Source organism: Palaemon carinicauda, chromosome 25, assembly GCF_036898095.1.
Source record: "Palaemon carinicauda isolate YSFRI2023 chromosome 25, ASM3689809v2, whole genome shotgun sequence".
NCBI classification, from domain to species: domain Eukaryota; kingdom Metazoa; phylum Arthropoda; class Malacostraca; order Decapoda; family Palaemonidae; genus Palaemon; species Palaemon carinicauda.
In genome coordinates this window covers 99,313,575-99,336,701 of record NC_090749.1, presented here as the reverse complement: position 1 = coordinate 99,336,701, position 23,127 = coordinate 99,313,575, and the positions used below count along the sequence as shown (strand labels likewise).

Here is a 23,127-nt window from a genome sequence, read left to right as displayed (position 1 = left end):
TCCTTACCTTTTGCTAAATATTTCTCGCATATCTGCCTAACTGTAAAAATCTGATTCATACAACCCCTACCTCTTCTAAAACCACCCTGTACTTCCAAGATTGCATTCTCTGTTTTATCCTTAATCCTATTAATCAGTGCTCTACCATACACTTTTCCAACTACACTCAACAAACTAATACCTCTTGAATTACAACACTCATGCACATCTCCCTTACCCTTATATAGTGGTACAATACATGCACAGACCCAATCTACTGGTACCATTGACAACACAAAACACATATTAAACAATCTCACCAACCATTCAAGTACAGTCACACCCCCTTCCTTCAACATCTCAGCTTTCACACCATCCATACCAGATGCTTTTCCTACCCTCGTTTCATCTAGTGCTCTCCTCACTTCCTCTATTGTAATCTCTCTCTCATTCTCATCTCCCATCACTGGCACCTCAACACCTGGAACAGCAATTATATCTACCTCCCTATTATCCTCAACATTCAGCAAACTTTCAAAATATTCCGCCCACCTTTTCCTTGCCTCCTCTCCTTTTAACAACCTTCCATTTTCATCTTTCACTGTCTCTTCAATTCTTGCGCCGGCCTTCCTTACTCTCTTATTATATTTATTATTATTATTATTATTCTTAATATTATTATTATTATATTATTTCTATTATCTTTATTATTATGATTATTATCATTATCATTAGTATTATTATTATTATCAATATTTCAGTATCGATGGGTGTACATCAGAGCCGGGACGCAGCGTCCACAAGTGCTGAGTTCGGGACGCCGATTAGTTATTGGCGAATCAAGAATATCGTTGGAATCAAAGGTAAGTGGCTTTAATAATACGGTACTTTCCTGCTATTGCCCCAATACTGTTTTTTTAGGTTAGGTTAGATGTGGTGGGTTAGGTTAGGTTAGGTAAGATTTTTTAGGTTAGATTAGGTTAAGTTAGGTTAGGTTAGGTTAGGTTAGGTTAAAATTTTATCCACTTACAGATTGAATAATTAAACCTAACCTAAAAAATAGTATTGGGGTTATATCGGAAATTAGTGGTGGGGCAATGACAGGAAAGTACCAATAATTCAAATGATATATAAAAAGCCTGGGCTCCACAAGGCACTTGTAGAGTTGGAAGACCCAGGCCTACATGGCTGAGGACTATGAAGCGCGAGGTAGTAGATGATGAATGGGGAAGTATTGAATTAAAAGCTCAAGATACAGACGACTGGCACAATCTAACCGAGGCCCTTTGCGTCAATAGGTGTAGGAGGAGATGATGATGGTGATGATGATTGAAAGCCTTAAAAAGAGCTCCTAGGAAAAACGAGTTTGAAGAAGTACTTGGCTATAAAAATTTTTTTAAATCTTAAGCTATTCGTAAATCCCAGTCACAATCTTCAGGGAAAATAGTAAAAACAAAGACGTAGTAAGTATCGTTTTCTGAATAGTCTAAGGTATTCCTTTTATTTTGTTGTTAATATATATTCAAAACATTGAAGGAATTATTATTATTATTATTATTATTATTATTGTTATTATTATTATTATCATTATTACTACTTGGTAAGCTACAACCTGAGTTGGAAAATCATGATGCTATAAGCTTGGGGTCTCAACAGTGAAAATAGCCCAGTGAGGATACGAAACAAGGGAAAATAGAATATTTTAGGAACAGTAACAACATTAAAATATACATTTCCTATATAAAATATAAAATCTTAAACGAAACAATCCATAGTAGTCATTGTAGAGTTAATTTTACAAGTCCTAGTAGGTACAATCAATCCCTAGGTGGATGGAACATATGCACCCTAGTACTTACAAATGATCACTGGGAAAGTGTGACATGTAAGTGCCAAAGCAGATTTGATTTTAAAGAGAGAACAGAAACATCCACTTGGGGTGGTTAAAGTGCATGGAGGGTAATTACATTACTTCTTTTATTAAGCTATAACCCTAGTTGGAAAAGCAGGGTGCTATAAGCCCAAGCAAATATTTTTATGTTGAACAGGCTTGCATAAGTCTTTTTATAGTTTATAAATTATATATCTGTTTTAGTTTTGTTAATGTTTTTAAAATATTTTATTTTAATTGTTCATTACTTCTTATATCGTTTATTTATTTCCCTATTTCCTTTCCTCAATGGGCTATTTTTCCCTGTTGGAGCCCATGGGCTTATAGCCTCTTGCTTTTCCAACTAGGGTTGTAGCATAGCTAATAATAATAATAATAATAATAATAATAATAATTATAATAACAATAATGGGAAAATAGCCCAGTAAGGAAAGGAAATAAGGAAAGCGATAGAATTGTGTGCCTCGGTGTACCTCAAGCACGAGAACTTAAACTTGAACTGAGTCCATGTTCTTTAAATGAACGCTTTAGATTGCAGGCAAAGGGAGTCAGTCCTAGTTCTTCTAACTGAACTCTTTTAATTGCAGTCAGAGGGAGATCAGGTGGCCCTTCAGCTAACGTTTTCTGATGTCCGCCCTTACGAGTCTGGCCTCTTCATGTGCTGGAGGCAGGGACAGAAGCCGGATCCCCAGGTCCTGATCACAGTCTTAGGTAAGTACAGTGATTTCCTGTTTGGAATGAAGCCTGGTCATGGCCTTTGTTTAATATCCCAATGCCCTTCGGAACTATTCTCAACACCCGTATTGATAGGATCAGGGGCCACAGCCCCTCTAGTTACACAATCACTTTCTTATGATATTGACATTCAGCATTGACTGACTCCTCTCTTCCAGGAGACTTTCAATCATTTTTATTACTATCACATTGCAAGACAATCTGAACCCCTTGTTTGAAAAGTAGAATGCTACACAAAATGGGTTGCAATAGGGAAAGCAGTATAGTGCAGAAAAGAAAAGTGAATAAAGAAATAAGCAACTTTGGTGGGACAACTCGCTTTGGATGCCTGGGACGAATCGGTGGGCCTCCTAATGCTCCCGAAAGTCGACGCAGATGGGCAGTGGAAAGAGATCAGCTTGTCCCGACAGATATTCCTGCATTGCCTACCTCAGGGCATCAGGGCCAAGCTCGCTGACGCAGTCTTACTTCCAATATAGGACCTGGTGCTCAAGGCCCAGAAGCTTCACGAGGCCTGCATGCCGCATCGCCAACGTTCATGCACTTATGTTAACCTGCCTGCAGATTTATGTCATATTTTCCCTCCTGGGATGCAGATGTTTGAAGCATGTTATAATGATAAATGAGACCACTACTGAAATTTGGGATCAGTGTGCTATCAGTATTCATATTTTAACCTTTAGAGAATCAATTAATTTTGAATTTGGCGTTATCTACATTCATCCCACGAAACCTTTAAGATCTTTTGTTATACTCCACAAATTATCAATAGTTCTCTCATATCTATCCTGTTCTTATGCCCTTGTCGACAACTGCCTACATGTTTACAACCCATTTATCATCTCTTTTTCCACCAACAGCTCTTTTAATTTCCATCCTTATGTCTAAACCTCCTTCTAATTGTATACCTACTCAACCTTCATCATCAATTCACATATTTATGCCATAGATGGTAACTTTACCTTCGTTTGCATCTCCTTCAATATCTGCTCAAGAATGTTCGTTTGTTTTAATATCAATAGGTATCAGAGCCCTTTCCGATATCTTCCAATACTTATACCGCGATTCCACTCCCACAGAGCCAGGCACGGAACCCGAGAAGCAGGTCATCAGATATTCGGAGGGACCCTCCGAGGTAAAGTTTGGCAAGGCGGCCACTTTCTACTGCGTCATTACTCCACCTTGGCCTGTTAAGGTAAGTTGTTAGAAATGGAGTTTCACAGCCTAATCCTGCTCATTTACTTGGGGTATTACACTTTTTGGTAAGAGTCTTTACTGCCCTATGGCCCATGTGCGAATGGTCTTTAGATCTAGATGATTTCAGGGACATCTCACCTTAGGTAACCTACTGCCTGGTACAACTGAACTTGTCAAGGCCAGTATATTAATCATCCTATTAACCAATTCCATCTTGAGTGACCTCTCAAGTCAATAGTTGAGAAAGGTTTTAAACCTAAAATAATGAAAAAGGGAGGAGAGGTACTTGATATGTTAAATGTTATAGCTAAGTAAAAGCCACTCAAAATCTCTAGTATTCAAAATGAATAATGTGAATAAATAATTGCTTAAGTTCAAAATGGGTTAAAATTGAAAGACATAATATAATAGAAAAGGTTTGAAAGCAAATTCATGACTTGGGAAAGGCTAGGATGCAGTAAATTACTAATGGTAACAATAAATTGGCAAAAAACGTAAAGACTACGGAGCATAAAATTGATCCCTTTTATTTCCTGCTGATATTTTGGGGTAAAGTTGCTAATTCCATGCTCTTCTCAACCCTGATTATGGAATGCTATAGTTAGCTAACTACCAGCTTTATTAACCATTACTCAGACAGAAACACGATTGGTTAGAACAGGATATGCCGACACTGTTCCGTGCTCACCTTATGTTCAATCTCAGCCTCTCTATTAGCAAATCAAATATCATAGCCACTTTCTTTATTGATTTTATGAACTATTAAACGTCCAGGTGTTCTATTCAAGGCTTAAGAGATTAGTAAGAATTCACATTTGAGAAGTATTGTTATAGAATACTTAGCTTTCACCCATTTGTCAACAGTGAATCAAATGTTTTCTTATATACACATGCATATGTTTATACTTACATCACAGACACATACATACATATATATATATATATATATATATATATATATATATATATATATATATATATATGTATATATATATATATATGTACATACTTTTGTCACTATATAGTATAGGACATTAAATCTAGCAGCAGCCACCGGGACAGATGTAAAAGTAGGTACCCAAGTACATTTGTATTCTTTCAGTATCTGCACCTGGAAAATGTCCTGAAAGAACGCGAGAGCCCTTCGTACTTACGTATTCTATTCCCATTCCTGTGGTGACTGATATATATATAAATGCATATAATACATATGTGTGTATGAACCTGTGTCTAATTGCGAGTGTATGAGCCCATGCATCAGATAGGTTTGTATAGTGCAGTGTATGAAAGGTTGATTTGATGTTCCAGTGATGAGTCTTCTGATTAGGTTTGAGCGGAATAACATTGTGGAAGATTAACTGTCGATGGTTATACCAATGCTTCAGCCATTAAAGGAAGAAAATAGCAGTTTTCATCATAGGGCCATCATCTGTTAGAGGGATTAGGTTGGTTATTGAACACCTCCTGGCTAATACAGATTTAACGAGTCCGCCTAGCATTCACATGGCAGCAGATCAGTCCCAGCCTTGAACCATGAGTTTAAGCTGTTTACTGGGGAGGATACTGCTCTGGTTGGGCGCCTCAGTGGTGGAGGTTGGGCTTGCCCGGCCGATGTTCTGGTGCACATCTCTTCTGATGATACTGAACCTCAAACCAGACACCTTTACCTTTAGTATATGCAAATATTCTAAAAGAAGGATGCACAAAGGCGGAGATGTTCCCATATCATGTGAGCTAAGATGCTATATAAAAATCAAAACACATTAGATATTTTGGTTGTTCTAATGCAGGGTAGATGACTTGTCAGTCATTACAGGTTAAGTTTGCGATATTCAAAATTGATTCAATGGGGTCTTTAGTTGACACAGGCAATGACTGAAGCAGTTTTTCATCCAATTAAAAATCTACCAGTTGTGTATGGGGACACTCATGCATTTTTTTTTTTAATTCCAAGATGGAATACTACATAGCAATTCCTGGTATTATAAATATTAGTATATGTGGGAATTCAATGGTATGACCAATCCATGTTTGCAATACATCACCAATCTCTCTACCTTATAAACATAATTTATAGCATTCTTATATCAAAAAGATCTTTCAGCTGGTTTTTCAGGCCTTTCAAAAAGGATCATATTGAAACACTAAGGATTTTGGTCAGTGAATACAATAACACTAACTACGTTGAGTATTTTATGAATAATTTTGTATATATTGAATTTAGTGGAGATCCGAGGATGAAACTTTTATTTCAGAAAGTAGCGTAAGTTAACGTTCTTCCAAATTGTGGAGCTAGTCCGGTTTGTTTATTGTAGGCTAGGACTGATGCATATGTTTGAAGTGAGCATTTCAACACCTTTTTGCTTGAATATAATTTACGTTGGTAAGCATGCTATCTAGGTAAAGTTAGGCTAGATACTTGTGGTTAGGATGGTTCTGAAAAGAAACAGATCAAAGACAAGGTCTATGAATGTGTTCAAACAGTTGTGATTGAATTTGTATATCATGGATTGGAATTGGTCCACTGTTGTAAATGCATGGGTATCATATTGTTTGAGCCCAATCTACCTGAGTCAGGATGTTGATAAGGTGTAGTAAGATTATAAATGCAAATTTACGTTATAATTTTCACTGGTAACTATGTCATCAAGATAATCGAGGTAATGTTATGTTAGAAATGTATGGTTAGGAAGGTTTTCAAGAGAAACATATTAAATCCAAAGTCAACCTACGAGATTGAATGGTTAGGCTTAAGATTGCAAATCAAGGGATCAAAATGGTAGGTAGACTGGCTGCATCTCGCATTTTGATATAATGAGATGAATTCCCTTTATTTTTATGATCAGTCTTTGGTTGTAAACCCCTCTGGGGCATACAAAATTTCAGTCATAGTGTGTAGTCCCTACTGCACCATTTTCTATGTTCAAAATACTACATCTGCTGTTCTGCAAATGCTTCTAATTTTTTTATAGATTGAACAATAATATAGTGAACTAATTTAACGGTCCTGTTAACCCCAAAATCAAAATTTGCTGTTGAAAAGAAATAGGAAATTGGGAACTTTTTGCCTTATACAGTACAACCTTTATGACATCTAGCTGCCTTTGTAGTGAAGTTTGGCAGGGTATTAGAAAGTGGAGGTCTTCCTTAAAATAAGTCATAATTGATATATTACATACATTTTTATAAGGAAATGAGTTTTAGTATACCAAAATTTGAAAGTGGAGGCACATAAAGACTTTGTTTTGACGATTGTTGGTAGTGGGACCACTTGATTACTAGGCTTGGAGAATCCTTGGAGAATGGCCACTTTGATATGTAGCTTAGATGATATTTGGGAATAAAAACACTTCAATACTTTGTCTTGGCAATCTTTTGGAGTGGATGTACTGCAAAACTTTTCTTAGATTCTATTTAGAATGGAAGGGACTTAAGACTTCATTTAGACAGTTTTTGGACGTAGGGACCATTCAGGAATTTGTTTAGACAGCTTTTTGGAAGTTAGAGCACTAAAATACTTTGCCTAGGCAATCTTTTAAACTCTTATTTAGAATTGAAGGGACTTCAAGACTTCATTTAGACAATCTTTGGATACAGGGACTATTCAGGAATTTGTTTACACAGCTTTTGGAAGTTAGAGTACCTCATGACTTTCTATCGATGATCTTTGGAACCAGGACTATGTAAAAACTCTTTCAAAGTTTTATTTAGGGACACAGACACCTCTAAACTTCATGTCTTATATTTTTATTCCCCTCCACAGGTAACATGGTACAAAAATGGGGAGGAAATAGATGCCTCTGATCGATTCTATACGCAGAATGTCGAGAGGACGACAGATGCAGTTGGCGACAGACAAATTCAAGAGGAAAAGCTGGTAGCTACATTGGCTGTGACGTCTGTCAGGAAAGACTCTGTCTTCTCCTGTCGCATTGACAGTGATCCCCCTGACCAGAAGAACATGCCAGTGAAAGTATTAGGTTAGTTAGAAATATTTTGTTCTTTTTATTGAGATGCAGTTCATCTGAAAAAGCTAGTTACTTCTTTAGCAGTGATGTTCTATTAAGAGGAATGCCTTCTTCTCATATTGCATTGACAGCTATCCTTCTGACCAAAGGCTAAACTATGTAACTGAATGTACAGAAGGTTAAAAAACTATCGGTGCATAATTATGACACCAAGGAACGAAAGACAGTGAAATAGTGGTGGCTGACTTGTCACATGTTGATAGCCCTGCTTTCATACCCATGCCAGACCTATCAACCTTTCCACAACAGCTGTGGTTGATTTATTGCTTACCGACACTTTTTTACGTAATGTACAATATGTGAGTTATTCAAATGATGAAATTAATCAGAATAATTAAAAGGATGTAATAGGGATCTTTTACTAAACCAAATTACTCACAATAGTTTGTTTGAATTGTAGTGTTAGTGTGATTGTATAAAACATTTGCTTGAGAAGATTAAGACTTGGTATTACATCAAAAAATTGTATGAGACTTCATACTTGTTTAAAATTAATGTAATTTACTCCATTGTCAATTCTTCTTTATGGAGTTAATTTTACTATAGTATCACTCATGGATTTTAAACAGCCTTTTTTTACAGAAAGATACACCCGGTCTCATTAATATTGCTGTATTTGTAATAGAGATATCATTATCTGTAGGCCTATGATTTAAAGGCTAGATTTTCAAAGAAGCATTTGTATTGAAATTATCCATAGCCTGTTATGCCTTTATTATTTTTTTAAGGTGGTTTGCTTTAATTGCAATTCACATGGTTCTTATTTTTTCAATTTGATTTTCTTTTTACATTTTTGCATATTTGTCTTGTATAATAATAGTAACAACAACAACAGTAACAATAACAATAACAATAATAATAGTAATAATAATGATAATGATAATGATAATGATAATAACAATAATAATCTAGTACATTCTCTAATCACGTACCTGGGAGTTAGGAATTTAGTTGATATGAGTGGGTTGCATGCATGGTATAGGACTGGAAACCTCTTGAAAGAATATTTGAATTCCTCTTTTATCTCTTGTGATTCCCTCCCGCCCTTAGTTCTAAAGTTATAAACACTGTAGATTCCATTTCTTCTTTTTCTTCTTCTCCATAATCCTCCCTTTTATTCCAGTTCCTCGAGTGGAATCTCTAACAACGGATCCGGACAAGGACATTGTGGAATATGGTCAACCCCTGGCTATCACATGCGTCGTTTCTGGCACCGACTCTGAGGTCAGTTCAGGTCATCTTCAGTTGACTGATTTACTGTTTGATTAACGTAGCTTATTTATACGTAACAAGGTTCTTAAAATTAACTACCCTTTCTGTGAGTATATATACAGCCTATCAACAAATAAAAATAGTTGAGGTGTAAATTATATTTTTGTGGATGCAAATAGTTTGGGATAGTCTTATAATTCATTTATTTTTCACTAATCAGAGAATGAGATGTTCAGTTTGGTTTAGTATGTAGGCTTCCTGTTTCAATCATTTGTAAATTTTGTAGTTGTTTTAGCAATAAGGTTTTGTGACCAAGTATCCCTTTTTAAGCAATGATGGGCACATACCTCTCTCTTTAACACATTCTTTTCGTGTAGAATCCAAAGTATCCAGGATGCAAAAAACCATCATTAGATGACAATAGATGGCAGCACCTCTGATCAGGTCCAGGTTTTTAATGATTTCTTTTTGGTCCACTTCTCTTTTGCTCATACTTAATAGTAATTGTCGTTCTCAACCTTGTCATTCCTCCTCCCTTTTCAAGATTGTCTATCTTAAAAAGTGCATTCCAAGTAATACTGTAGGATATGATACAAATAATCCTTTTATTTATACATATAATTTACAATTGTACATGGATAATTTATATTATGCCTTCTCTGGGACTCAAAGACAATAAAAACCTCCAATCTATCAATTGTGGAGCCCTATTGGAAATGTTCCTGTCTGGCGATATGCCAGACTTGGTTTCGATTCCCACTCGAGCTTAATAGTGTCTTGTAGTATCTGCAACCTCACCATCCTTGTGAGCTAAAGGCCTACCTACAGAGTCATCAGCAGTCATTGACTGGCTCTTCTTGGTCCTAGGTTGGGTTGAGAGAGAGAGAGAGAGCTTGAGTGCTTATCATGCGTAGGTAGGTAGTTAGTAGGTAGGCCAGGGCACCAGCCACCTATTGAAATACTACTGCTAGAGAGTTAGTGGGTTCTTTGACTAGCCAGACAGTACTTCATTGGATCCCTCTCTTTGGTTACGGCTCAATTTTCCTTTGCCTACACATACACCGAATAGTCTGGCTTATTCTTTCCACATTCTGCTCTATCCTCAAACACCTGATACACCTGACAACATTGAGATTACAAACCCTTCTTCTTCGCTCAAGGGGTTAACTTCTGCTCTATAATTGTTCAGAGACATTTTAGCTATGGTAAGCAACTCTTCAAGGAGAAGGATACTCTAAAATCAAACAATTTTTCTTTAGTCTTTTGTAGTGCCATTGTCTCTGTAGCATAGTCTTCCACCATCTTGGGGTAGAGTTGTCTTGCTTGAGGGTGCACTCGGGCACACTATTCTATCTTATATTTTTCTATATTAAGTTTTTATTGTTTATATGTGAAAGATCTATTTTAATATTGTTACTGTTCTTAAAATATTTTGTTTAATTTGTTCATTACTTTTTCGTAGTTTATTTATTTCCTTGTATCCTTTCCTCTCTGGGTTACTTTTTCCTGTTGGAGCCCTTGGGCTTATAGCATCTTGCTTTTCCAACTAGGGTTATAGTTTAGCTAGTAATAATAATAATAATAATAATAATAATAATAATAATAATAATAATAATACATGGTCAGTCTCTATGGTATAGTCCTACTAGCTAGGGTATTGTAACAGTCCTTTGCGTCTGTCAATTCATGAGCAATTTTTGCACCTTAGATATGTGGCTCTAATTCTCCTCTGAAAACCTGAAATTCCTGCCTACAGGGGATTCCTCCCTCCCCCCTGGTGAGAGCCCTGCTTTACACCATTCTACTTCAGGGATAAAATATGTTAAGAGGTGCTGCCATCTAGCAACAATCTGCTCAAACACTTCCTTCTTCTTCTTCTTCTTCTTTTCAGATTCTTTGGTTGAAAGACGGGGCGAAGCTGGACTTTGGCCCGCACACCCCAGGAAGGGAGATCTACGCTTCTGCAGAAGATGAGAATAGGTTCGGGTCAACCGTTTACATCGAATCGATGACCTTCAGGGAAAACGGTCATTATGTCTGCTATATTCCTGGGGCTTCAAGAAATATCCTCATCAATATTGAAGGTTTGTTTCCGAGACGTGTACTTCTTCAGGCCTGATTTACAAGATATAAATCCACTGCTCATTTCAAAATCAAGTTTTGATAATCTGAAATTGATTAAGATTAAAATTTAAGATAAGTATAAAGAAAGCAAATCTGTCTTTTAATATAATTTCTTATAGCTTTCGTTAGATGACCTCAGTGTTAATGGGCTGTGAAAGTATCAATTTAAGGTTATCATACTAACAACTGGCTCATATTCTAAGTTATCTATTATTCAGTATTTTGGTTAATAACATATCCAATAAATTCACTTAGTTTGTGGAGGAAATATTTTATCTGTAAACATGATATATGTGTAGATATTTATATAGATAGTTTGATAAATTAATAGATAGATAAAGATTAACATGATATAATTTTGATGCTGATCAAACTCTATCCAAGGACGAACTCCGAGGCTGCTCGGAGTTACGGGCGGGGATTTCTTTGAGGCCGAGACCCTAACGCTAAGATGTTCAATGCAGTATCTGAGACATTCCCAGGTAAGAAGAAAAATATACTTCCTTTATGTCTTTAACTGAAGAGACCTTTCTATTATACATATACATTACATCTTATACGAGTAAGAATCACATGAAACCTCAAATAAAGGTGATATTTCTTATCTTCTCGTACCTTCACTTCATTGGCATTGCATCTATATGAAATGTAAGACCGCTATAAGTTTCTTAATGGCCTCAGATAAGTCAGTTTAAAAGATAAATTATACTTTTGACCATTTGTACAAGTAGTTAACACTATTTCAAGCATATTTCTATTTGTCAAGGCCTTAACCTGTGTCGATTTCTAGCCGGTTGACACAATTCCTAGTTAATACGAAGGCTGACTAACTATATAGCCAGTTATTACGATAATTTGCAAATCATATATATATATATATATATATATATATATATATATATATATATATATATATATATATATATTGTAACTCATCCATTTATAGGGATAAGCTCTCTGGGTAGTTAATACTTTATTTTTTACCAAGTTTAATGGAATGATATTTACTAGCTTGGCTGCAACCTAACACATTTGACTAATTGATAAGTCCTTAATTTTCTTCTTAGGTTGGAAAAGCCCAGTGAATTATAGAAAGAAATGGTCAAAGTCATTTGCAATCCTTGGGATTGAACTCTGGTCCTCAGCTGCATGAAGTAGGAGAGGAACAAATGAGTTATGAAGATCCACTTTTATTATACATATATGAATATAAAGATGTTTTTATATCTGCTTTGTATAAGGGCACTAGATTTTCCATGTACATTTGTATAAGCATAATAAATTATTTAAAAGCTTGAGTTAGAAATGACTGACGAAGTTTAATCGAGGCCCTTTGCGTCAATGGCCGTAGGAGGAGATGAGGATGATGATAATATACTATGCATAACCAAGTCTCTTTGTCTTTCAGCCCGGCAATTTCAAGTGGCTATATGAAGGGGCTGAACTAGACCCAAACTACTTCCAATTCCGAGAGTACCAAACTGATTATAACGTCACTGTACATGAGCTGGCAATCCCAAATGCAGACCAGGAGAATGAAGGAACTTACGATTGCATAACCCCTTATGGAACGGCTTCTATATCAGTCAACATGTTTGGTAAGTGGCTGGAGTGATTTTCCTGTCTTCACTTGGAAGAATTTCTGCCTGTAAGTTGTAAAGACTCAGACTCTATGAAATTCTTGGGTAGAGTTGAAGCTACGATATTCTTTGGTGCAATGCAGCCTTATCGTGTTTGAAGCTCGTCTCTCAGGCTTCTATAGAATATATGTTTAAATGTTCTTTAATAATCTGATCCACAATATTTTTAGAATTACAAGACCAACATCCATCTAAATCCAAAGTTTTGAGAAAATTAGATTAAGTTGGTCAAGTAAGTATGAGGGTTGTAGTAAATGTTGGAGAAGTAACAAGGGTAGATGAGATAAAATGAATACATCATTCACAACAATTAGAAAAAGATTGATTGCATATCTACAAATCATTTTCCTTCTTTTTCCAGTACCCCCATCCCTTGGGGAACCTCTGCCTTCAGAAGTCAAAGTGAGAGAAGGTGACACTATCCAGATTGCTTGCAAAGCAGTGGGAACTCCACCACCAGCTATCTCTTGGGAAAAGAGGATAGGTGAGTTTAACAGAAATTTTCCTTGGTTTGTTTAGGTAACTGGATTGTTTTGAAGGTTGGGAAACTAAAAAAAGATAAACGAGTAATTGAGTAAATCTTCTTGCTTGAGAAATAGAAAGTTAAAAATTGTAATTCTGTGGTTGAAATGGATATAATTCTATCAAGTGCAACCTGTAAACTATTTAGAATGTGAGATCTTGCGAGGTAAACTTACACATTTACTGAATAGTTCTCTTCAATTCACTTACTATCACATATTTTGTGAGCTAAACCGAAACATTTACTTACTTACTTTCTCAGATCTTGGGAGCTAACCTGGAAAACCTCACTACAAATTTCTCTTTTTTGTATCCAGATTATCATAAACTTAGCTTGGAGATATATGGCTCAAATTGCTTAATCAGCTGCTCCAAAAAATCAATCGTATTGTGTAGATAGATGATTTAAGGTTTATGTCAAACTTGTCTTTGCCTATTTTGGAGTCATACCTTCACATATGGGATGGTTCATATTTTGTCTATCTTCTCTTCTACTCTGCTATTAAATCCTTACCTTGGACTTATTATTTCAGGTTTATGTTATGGCATCATCTTTAGCCGCTCCTCTGAGCTGGACCGAATCAGATCTAATTCATTGAATTAATAACCCCCTCTTAACCCATCTCTCGATTTCTATCAATTCCACCTCTATTGTTCGAACAAGGCAGCTTCATATCACATTCCAGGCTCCTGTTCCATTCCACGCTCTTGCCACACGGAAACGAGCCACCTCCAAACTTATAATTTCAGCAACCAGTTTCTCTCCCTCCACTGCCAATTATTAGAGTATCGGTTTCCCTTCTTCACAAAGGTGCAGCTTTAATTTTCCCCGCTTTCTTTGGCCTGGGCCAAAAAAGTCTATCGAGGTTACCCCTTTGGCCTGGGCCAAAAAAGTCAGTTGCGGTTACCCCTCCAAACAGACGGTCTCCTCCTAACAACATTTTTGACCCTCCCAAGGCACTGTTGGTGACAACTGGGTGCCAGTGGAAAACACGGGTGGTGTAGAGGTCGGTGCCAATGGCGAGCTGAGGATACCTGCGGCTTCGATGGGAGATTCCGGTAATTACAGGTGTGCTGCTCAGAGTGAGGCGGGATCCTTCTTGGCAGATTTGGTTGTCAGCGTTATACGTGAGTGAGATTTTCCTTTGTTTTTATCATTTCAATAGATATTTAATATATTCTTTATTTTATTTATTTATCTATTCTATTAACTAATTTTATCTATATATTTATTTGTTTGTTCTTGCTGTTGAAATGTATGCATTTCTTGTTATAAATAAAAGTCTTTATTATGGATTGGATCTTAATGAATATGTCTCTGCTATGGACGAATTAAGGATTGTGTTTTTGTTACAACTTTATGTATAGCTTTTGAGAGAGAGAGAGAGAGAGAGAGAGAGAGAGAGAGAGAGAGAGAGAGAGAGAGAGAGAGAGAGAGCAAAGTCTTTTTTTATCCTTGTTGAAAGGGCATCAGCTTCAATTAATGCCTCAACAGAAAATTATTTAACTTTATCAATAAAGACCTCAATACCCAGTAGCCTACATAGTGAGAGCTAGAAATCTGGAAATTCAAGTTTACATCTATCTATGATTGAAATGAATTCAAATAAGTAAAAGGTAGAAGTTTTCTATGTAAACTACTTACATATATGTTTATCTGGAAGCTACGCGGTCCAGCCCAAAATCTTTAACATGCTCTGCTCGCAAACATCGTGATTAGCCACCACCTGCTCGCAGCTGATTTATGTAAACATATCAATGACAATAATAATAAAACAGATTATAGTTAATTATGATACCTTAAATAGTGATCCACTCGGCTGGCTCACGTTCATGTACCACTTGCCAGAACAGAGGAGCAACGAGATAATGTTTATTTGCGAGAGAAGCGAGCCACGGTGGAGCAAGGACCCTTACTTTGAGTGGCAGCCATTCTCGATGCTTGTGGGCAGAGCACGTTGAAGATTTTAGGCTGGACAGTCACAGCAGTTTATCGCCATTTTATGTTTTGTTTACACAGGCGCTGGCCCGGAAGTCTTTGACATCATTGCACCACCGATTGTTATAGTTGGGGACAACTTTACCGTCCAGTGCACAGTTATTAACTGGGATGGAGAGGTAATTTATTGATGTTGTAAATGCTACTCATTTATTCATAAGTGAACATTGTATGACTTGAAAATTCTGAAATATCTTAATTACTTGATTCCTTCAGATTTATTTCAAATCAAGTAAGTCTTATAACTGATTTTTATTGAAACCTAATAGTGATTTGATTGCTGCTTCCCTGAAGTTCATTGCACTTGCCATTTCACAAGAGTTCTCCTATTAGTATATCGTATACCAGGACACTTCATAAAAGTTCTCCCTTCAGTGTAACATATACCAGAACACTTCTCAAAAGTTCTCCCTTCAGTGTAACATATACCAGAACACTTCACAAAAGTTCTCCCTTCAGTGTAACATATACTAGAACACTTCACAAAATCTCTCCCTTCAGTGTAACATATACCAGAACACTTCACAAAAGCTCTCCCTTCAGTGTAACATATACCAGAACACTTCACAAAAGCTCTCCCTTCAGTGTAACATATACCAGAACACTTCACAAAAGTTCTCCCTTCAGTGTAACATATACCAGAACACTTCACAAAAGCTCTCCCTTCAGTGTAACATATACCAGAACACTTCACAAAAGTTCTCCCTTCAGTGTAACATATACCAGAACTTTTAAATATTAAACTTAGCCGGTGAATATATAATAGCTGACGTCTCCGACGGCTCGACAGATTCCAAAAACTCGCGAGCGATCGCCGTGAAGGTTGCGGGTGTGCCCACCAGCGCCGACTATCGGCCAGATACCGCATATACTTGTCAATTTCTCCAGTTCTTCTCTGTCGGTCTTGTCGACAAGTTGGTTCCGCTCGCTTTATGACCTCGAGTTTTCGACCGAATTGGTGAAGTACTTGGTTTTGGTTTTATTGCTTTCGCCGTGTTGGCAATGCGTTCATTGTCAAGACAAAGTTCACGATGAAGACTACCAAATCTGTCTTGGCAGCAGTAAGGGAAGGCAACTGGATGGTCTCTCTCGACCTTCAGGATGCATACTTCTACATCCCGATTCATCCAAACTTTCAACAACATCTGAGGTTTGTGGACGGGAAAGTAATGTACCAATTTCGAGCACTGTGCTTCGGCCTCATTCCTGCTCCTCTTGTTTTTACAAGGCCCTTGCAAAATGTAGCAAGCTTTCTACATTTTTTTTTTTGGAGGATTCAGAGCCTCCCTTTATTTTGACGACTGGCTAATCAGGGCGTCGTCATTAAATCGCTGTCTGGAAGGCCTCTAATGGACATTAGACCTAACCAAGGAGCTAGGTCTCATAGTGAACGTAGAGAAGTCGTAACTTACAGTACTCCATCCCAGACTATTCTTTATTTGGGAATGGAGATACAGTGTCGGATTTTTTCGGGCCTTTTTGTCTCCCACAAGAATGGAACAAGCTCTGTTAAAAGTCCTTCACTTGCAAGAGAAAAACAGTTGCTTTGTAAGAGTTTGAACGAGCCTCGTGGGAACTCTTTCATCGCTGGAGTAGTTTATCTCTCTGGGGAGACTCAACCTTTGCCCTCTCCAATTTCACCTAAACCATTGGAACAAGGAGAAGGGCTTAGAGAGTATCTCTTTCCCAATCTCCAACTCAGTCTAGACATGTCTGACTTGGTGGGACAGCAACATCAGACTTCGAGAAGGTCTTTCTCTTGCGATCAAGAACCCAAACCATGTGTTGTATTCAGATGCATCGGATTTGGGTTAGGGAGCTCCACTGGACAGTCTGGAATGCTCGGGTCTTTGATCCACGGATCAGAAGGAACTCCATTTAAGGCAAGTAACATCTCTCCTTTGGCGAGATTTGTGCAAGGAAAAATGAATGTCTTGGCGGACTGCCTCAGCAGAAGAGGACAAGTCATCTCCATGGAGTGGACGTTGCATAAGACTGTGTGCGAGAAGCTATGGATGACATGGGGTCAACCCACCATAAATCTTTTTGCGACTTCACTGACAAAGAGGCTCTCGACTTACTGCTTTCCAGTTCCAGATCCAGAGGCAGCCCACATAGACGCTTTCCTGCTGGACTGGTCTCACCTGGACGTTTATGCCTTTCCACCTTTCAAGATCCTAAACAAGGTGCTGCAGAAGTTCACCTCTCACGAAGGGACCAGGTTGACATTGGTTGCTCCACTCTGGCCCGCGAGAGAGTGGTTCACAGAGGTACTTCTATGGCTGGTAGACGTTCCAAGAAGTCAGCCGTTACGGATGGATCTCTTGCGACAGCCTCACGTAAAGAGATTTCATCAAAGCCTCCCCACGCTTCGTCTAACTGCCTTCAGACTATCGAAAGACACTCTTGAGCTCGAGGGTTTTCGAAGGAGGCAGCTAGAGCGATCGCGAGGGCTAGAAGATCCTCTACCATCAGGATCTATCAGTCGAAATGGGAGGTATTTAGAGACTGGTGCAAGTCCTCCTCTATTTCCTCTTCCAAGTGCCTCTGTAGCGCAGATTGCGGATTTTCTGCCTTATCTGAGAAACGGTCGCTCCCTCTCTGCATCCACCATTAAAGGCTACAGAAGCATGTTAGCTTCTGTTTTCAGGCATAAGGGTTTGGATCTTTCTAATAACAAAGATCTCCAAGACCTGCTTAAGTCTTTCGAGACTTCCAAGGAGCGTCATATTTCGACTCCTGCTTGGAACTTGGACGTGGTCCTACAGTTCCTTATGTCAGACAGGTTTGAACCATTAAATTCAGCCTCCCTGAAGGATCTTACCCTCAAGACACTTTTTTTGGTGAGCTTGGCTTCGGCTAAAAGGGTTAGTGAGATACATGCTTTTAGCAAGAACATCGGCTTCTCCGCTAATAAAGCAGTATGCGCTCTTCAACTTGGTTTTTTGGCCAAGAATGAACTTCCGTCTCGTCCTTGGCCTAAATCATTTGAAATCCCCAGTCTTTCTGAGATTGTAGGAAATGAAGTTGAAAGAGTGCTGTGCCCCGTTAGAGCTCATAAATTTTGTTTATCCAGAACTAAACCGCGATGAGGTTGTTCAGAGGCTTTATGGTGCTCCGTTAAAAAGCCCTCTTTGCCCATGTCTAAGAATGCGTGGTCTTATTTTATTAGACTTTTGATTCGGGAGGCACACTCTCAATTAAGTGAGAAGGATCATAATTTACTTAAAGTCAAGGCTCATGAAGTTAGAGCGATAGCAACTTCTGTAGCGTTTAAGCAAAATAGATCCATTAAAAGTATTATGGACGCGACCTTTTGGAGAGGCAAGTCGGTTTTCGCTTCATATTACTTGAAAGATGTCCAGACTCTTTATGAGGACTGCTACACACTGGGACCATTCGTAGCAGCGAGTGCAGTAGTGGGTGAAGGCTCTACCACTACATTCCCTTAATCCCAATATCCTTTTAATCTACTCTTGAAATTTTTAATCTTATTTTGGGTTGTACGGGAGACTAAGAAGTCTTTCGCAATCTTTTTGATTTGGCGGGTGGTCAAAATATTGTTTCTTGAGAGCGCCCAGATTAAGGGTATTGATGAGGTCCTGTTATAGGGGTGTTCACCCTGGATATAGCAGCTCCTGGGAGTCTTTCAGCATCCTAAGAGGATCGCTGGGCTTCGTGAGGATAGCGGACTAATGAGGCAGAGTAATTATCAGAGTCAGCTTCCTTACCAGGTACCTATTCTTAAGTCTGTTTTTTGAATAGTTGTCAAAAACTCTTGAGCATATATGCCTTTATTGTATTAATACTGGTCTCTACCCACCACCATGGGTGTGAATCAGCTATTATATATTCACCGGCTAAGTTTAATATTTAAAAATGATATTTTCATTATAAAATAAATTTTTGAATATACTTCCCCGGTGAATATATTAATTAAAGGCCCTCCCTTCCTCCCTAATAGAGACCCAGCGGACTGAGAAGAACTGGAGAAATTGACAAGTATATGCGGTATCTGGCCGATAGTCGGCGCTGGTGGGCACACCCGCAACCTTCACGGCAATCGCTCGCGAGTTTTTGGAATCTGTCGAGCCGTCGGAGACGTCAGCTATTATATATTCACCGGGTAAGTATATTCAAAAATTTATTTTATAATCAAAATATCATAATTCACAAAAGCTCTCCCTTCAGTGTAACATATACCAGAACACTTCACAAAAGTTCTCCCTTCAGTGTAACATATACCAGAACACTTCACAAAAGTTCTCCCTTCAGTGTAACATATACCAGAACACTTCACAAAAGCTCTCCCTTCAGTGTAACATATACCAGAACACTTCACAAAAGTTCTCCCTTCAGTGTAACATATACCAGGACAATTCACAAAAGCTCTCCCTTCAGTGTAACATATACCAGAACACTTCACAAAAGTTCTCCCTTCAGTGTAACATATATCAGAACACTTCACAAAAGTTCTCCCTTCAGTGTAACATATACCAGAACACTTCACAAAAGTTCGCCTATCATTATATCACATGTCACAGCACTGCATAAAGGATTTTCCTTCAGTATACCCGACCACACAACACTTTCACTTCAGTGTAACTCAATCAACACCCTTTATATCTAAAACACTGCACTATGTGTTACTCCACTTCATGGCATCTTTGTTAGTGTGCATTTGACATAAGAAAGGCACTCTTCAATAAATATTCTTTTTTGTCTGTTGCTTTTCAATAAAAAAATATATGCAATTTCATGTTCACCTCATTATGGTTTGATACTTTCAATACAACACACTAAAACCTAACCTGATACAATTTATTAAATAAAATTTCATTTTACTATACTTCAATGTATTTATTACTTTAAAGTTATTTTGGTTTTCTTTATTGCATATACATATTTTTACTTTTGCGTATTGGATCTGAATGTGATCTTCTGTGAAATACGTTTCATCGCATATCACTGCATTGTGCCTTTTATTTTTTTAGAATGACTCCATATTAATTCTCATAACACCCTGATATTGCTACTGCAATGATCAGCTCTTCCAACAAATTACACTACATTTCACACATTTCAGTTTATAAATTTCTCCAGGTTGATTTCATGTTCCACGAGGCCTCCTTGAACTCTTTAGGCAACAGCCGGTACCAAGTGGACTCCTACCCGACGGAGGAAGGCATGACCCAGGTCTACCTCACAATTAAGGATGCCACATTGGAGGACTCTGGCCCCTACAGTTGTAGTGCCGGGGCGTACGCGTCCTCATCTACAGTTATTGAGGTGCATGGTAAGTCTGGAATGTGGTTTAGAAGACTCTGTACATAAAGGAGCTAAGAAATGAAGCAAGCTTTAACTGTTGCTGCTAGATGAATCATCCATCTTACTATTGGTAGAATCACTACCCTGTATCAAGAAGGAGAGAATTTTGGTTACAATGTATTGTCAAGGCTTTGCTTCCTTAGCAAGAATTGACTTATTGATTGTAAGTTATCTGGTCTCTTGTGAGGACATTTTATAACTTTTATGACAAGGATATTCTGTAGCTTCTTAGGGAAATAATTCTATAAATTCTTAGACAATACCTTTTTATAATCTTCAGAAAGGAAATTCTTTAGTTCTCCCAGCTGTTGTGGTATGAAATTCTTTAGTACTCCCACCTGTTCTGGTATGCATATTCCAATTTTGTACAGTATTTTTTACAAGGGCTTTTATGACAGTGCTTGCAAGATAATTCTACAGAACGATCCCAGGAAACAGAGTTCTCACCAAAGACATCTCTTCCTTCCAGATCGTCCTGCAGAAGTGCTGGACCTCTTCGCTTCTCCTGCAGTAACAGGGAGGGACTTCTTTATCACCTGTATCGTACTGAATGGTCCTGAAAAGGTATTGAGGGTAATTAATATCGTTTGGCATCAATTTGATAAAAGATATCTATTGAAACTGAAAGGAAGGTGCTCTGCTTCCATTTATATTACAACTTTGCAAACTGTTATTGCAGTAATTTTTGCCGAAAGGTTATGTAGAAGAGTCCCTTTTAGATGAGAACTGAGTTAGTCCTAGTATTCTAACATGAGCTCAAAGTCATAAAGATAGAAGTTACCAGAATTACCTCAGTAATTTCAATTATTGATCTTCTAGTGTTGTTCTTGTTTTCATCATCATGATTAATATTCAACAGATCAAGTTCTACAAAGATGGAGTTCTGCTCTCTGAGCATGAAGGGTCAAGATATAACATCCAATCAGCTGCCTCCTCACTCGAAGAGAGGACCCACATTCTCAAAGTGACGTCGGCTAGACCGGCCGACCAGGGAACCTACGAGTGCGTCGCAGATAATTTTGGAAGGTCCTCCATGGACCTCATTGTAGAAGGTTTGCAGACGTGGTTTATCTAATTATGATATAACTTTATATAGGAAAATGATAACAGTACTACCTCGGTTTCTGTGAGCAAGCTCATACCTAAGATGTTCCTATTGTAAAAAATATTTTCCCTTAAGAAATAATGGAATTTCACTCTATGCAATCCAAAAGTCCGTAATTACAACTAATATCAGGAGAATCTTCCTCCATGTTCATATCTGGTGAAATATTTGGAATTCTCTCTTGAATGACGTCCACTATCACTAACTGAATCCCTTAATTTAAGCTTTATGGACACTTGGTCATCTTTTCTTTACACTGTAATATTAAGTCTGAGAAAGAACCCATTTAGACACGACTGCTTTTACCTATTCTTTATAATAGCATGAAAAGGGGGGTAAAAATCACATGAATATGACATGAACACTGCCATGTATGGCCACTGCATGATGGAATTTGCACAGTCATAAGTCTCTCTTTATAGTTTATTTATGAAATATCTATTTTAATGTTTTTACTGGTCGCAAAATATTTTACATTATTTGTTCACTAGTGTACTCCTCTTGTAGTTTATTTATTCCTTTTATTTTATTTCCTCGCCTGCATATTTTTACCTGTTTGGAGCCCTTGGGCTTAAAGCATCGTGCTTTTCTAATTGGGGTTGTAGCTTAACCAGGAATAAATAATTATAATAATGATAAAAATAATAATAATAATAATATAATGGTATAATAATAAAGTAAAAATAATAATAATGATAATGATAATAATGATAATGATGATGATGATGGTGGTGATACTTTACCACAAAAAATCTGCATATACAGTGAACCCTCGTTTATCGCGGTAGATAGGTTCCAGACCCGGCCGCGATAGGTGAAAATCCGCGAAGTAGTGACACCATATTTACCTATTTATTCAACATGTATATTCAGACTTTTAAAACCTTCCCTTGTACGTAGTACTGTTAACAAACTACCCTTTAATGTACAGAACACTTAATGCATGTACTACAGTACCCTAAACTAAAACAGGCACAAATATTAAAGGCGATTTTATATCATGCGTTTCCTAAACACGCTAAAAAGCACGATAAAAAATGGCAACCAATTTTTGTTTACGTTTATCTCTGATCATAATGAAGAAACAAACTGTAGGTAGAGCTTTGCTTATTACCCAGACATATTTCCCATACTTTTCCCTTAGAACTACATCACATCTTCCTACTTTAGATATATATATGTATATATATATATATATATATATATATATATGTGTGTGTGTGTGTGTGTGTGTGTGTATATATATATATATATATATATATATATATATATATATATATATATATATATATATATATTTATATGTATACACATATACATACCTACATATATACATACATACATATATACATAAATACATGCATACA

General features: G+C 37.4%; 1 protein-coding gene across 2 annotated transcripts in view; it reads left to right on the top strand.

Annotated features, from left to right (window-relative positions):
• The window catches only part of LOC137618727 (uncharacterized), a 142,771-nt gene that overhangs the window by 32,360 nt on the left and 87,284 nt on the right, over nucleotides 1-23,127 (top strand). For both annotated transcript variants that reach the window (XM_068348896.1, XM_068348894.1), the window contains exons 3-16: nucleotides 741-842; nucleotides 2,458-2,581; nucleotides 3,685-3,800; nucleotides 7,566-7,782; nucleotides 8,954-9,054; nucleotides 10,934-11,126; nucleotides 11,551-11,648; nucleotides 12,575-12,764; nucleotides 13,168-13,290; nucleotides 14,286-14,456; nucleotides 15,349-15,446; nucleotides 20,431-20,623; nucleotides 21,125-21,219; nucleotides 21,515-21,707. In XM_068348896.1, coding sequence (XP_068204997.1) covers nucleotides 741-842; nucleotides 2,458-2,581; nucleotides 3,685-3,800; nucleotides 7,566-7,782; nucleotides 8,954-9,054; nucleotides 10,934-11,126; nucleotides 11,551-11,648; nucleotides 12,575-12,764; nucleotides 13,168-13,290; nucleotides 14,286-14,456; nucleotides 15,349-15,446; nucleotides 20,431-20,623; nucleotides 21,125-21,219; nucleotides 21,515-21,707 — 2,014 coding nt within the window. The remainder of the gene's footprint in view (nucleotides 1-740; nucleotides 843-2,457; nucleotides 2,582-3,684; nucleotides 3,801-7,565; nucleotides 7,783-8,953; nucleotides 9,055-10,933; nucleotides 11,127-11,550; nucleotides 11,649-12,574; nucleotides 12,765-13,167; nucleotides 13,291-14,285; nucleotides 14,457-15,348; nucleotides 15,447-20,430; nucleotides 20,624-21,124; nucleotides 21,220-21,514; nucleotides 21,708-23,127) is intronic.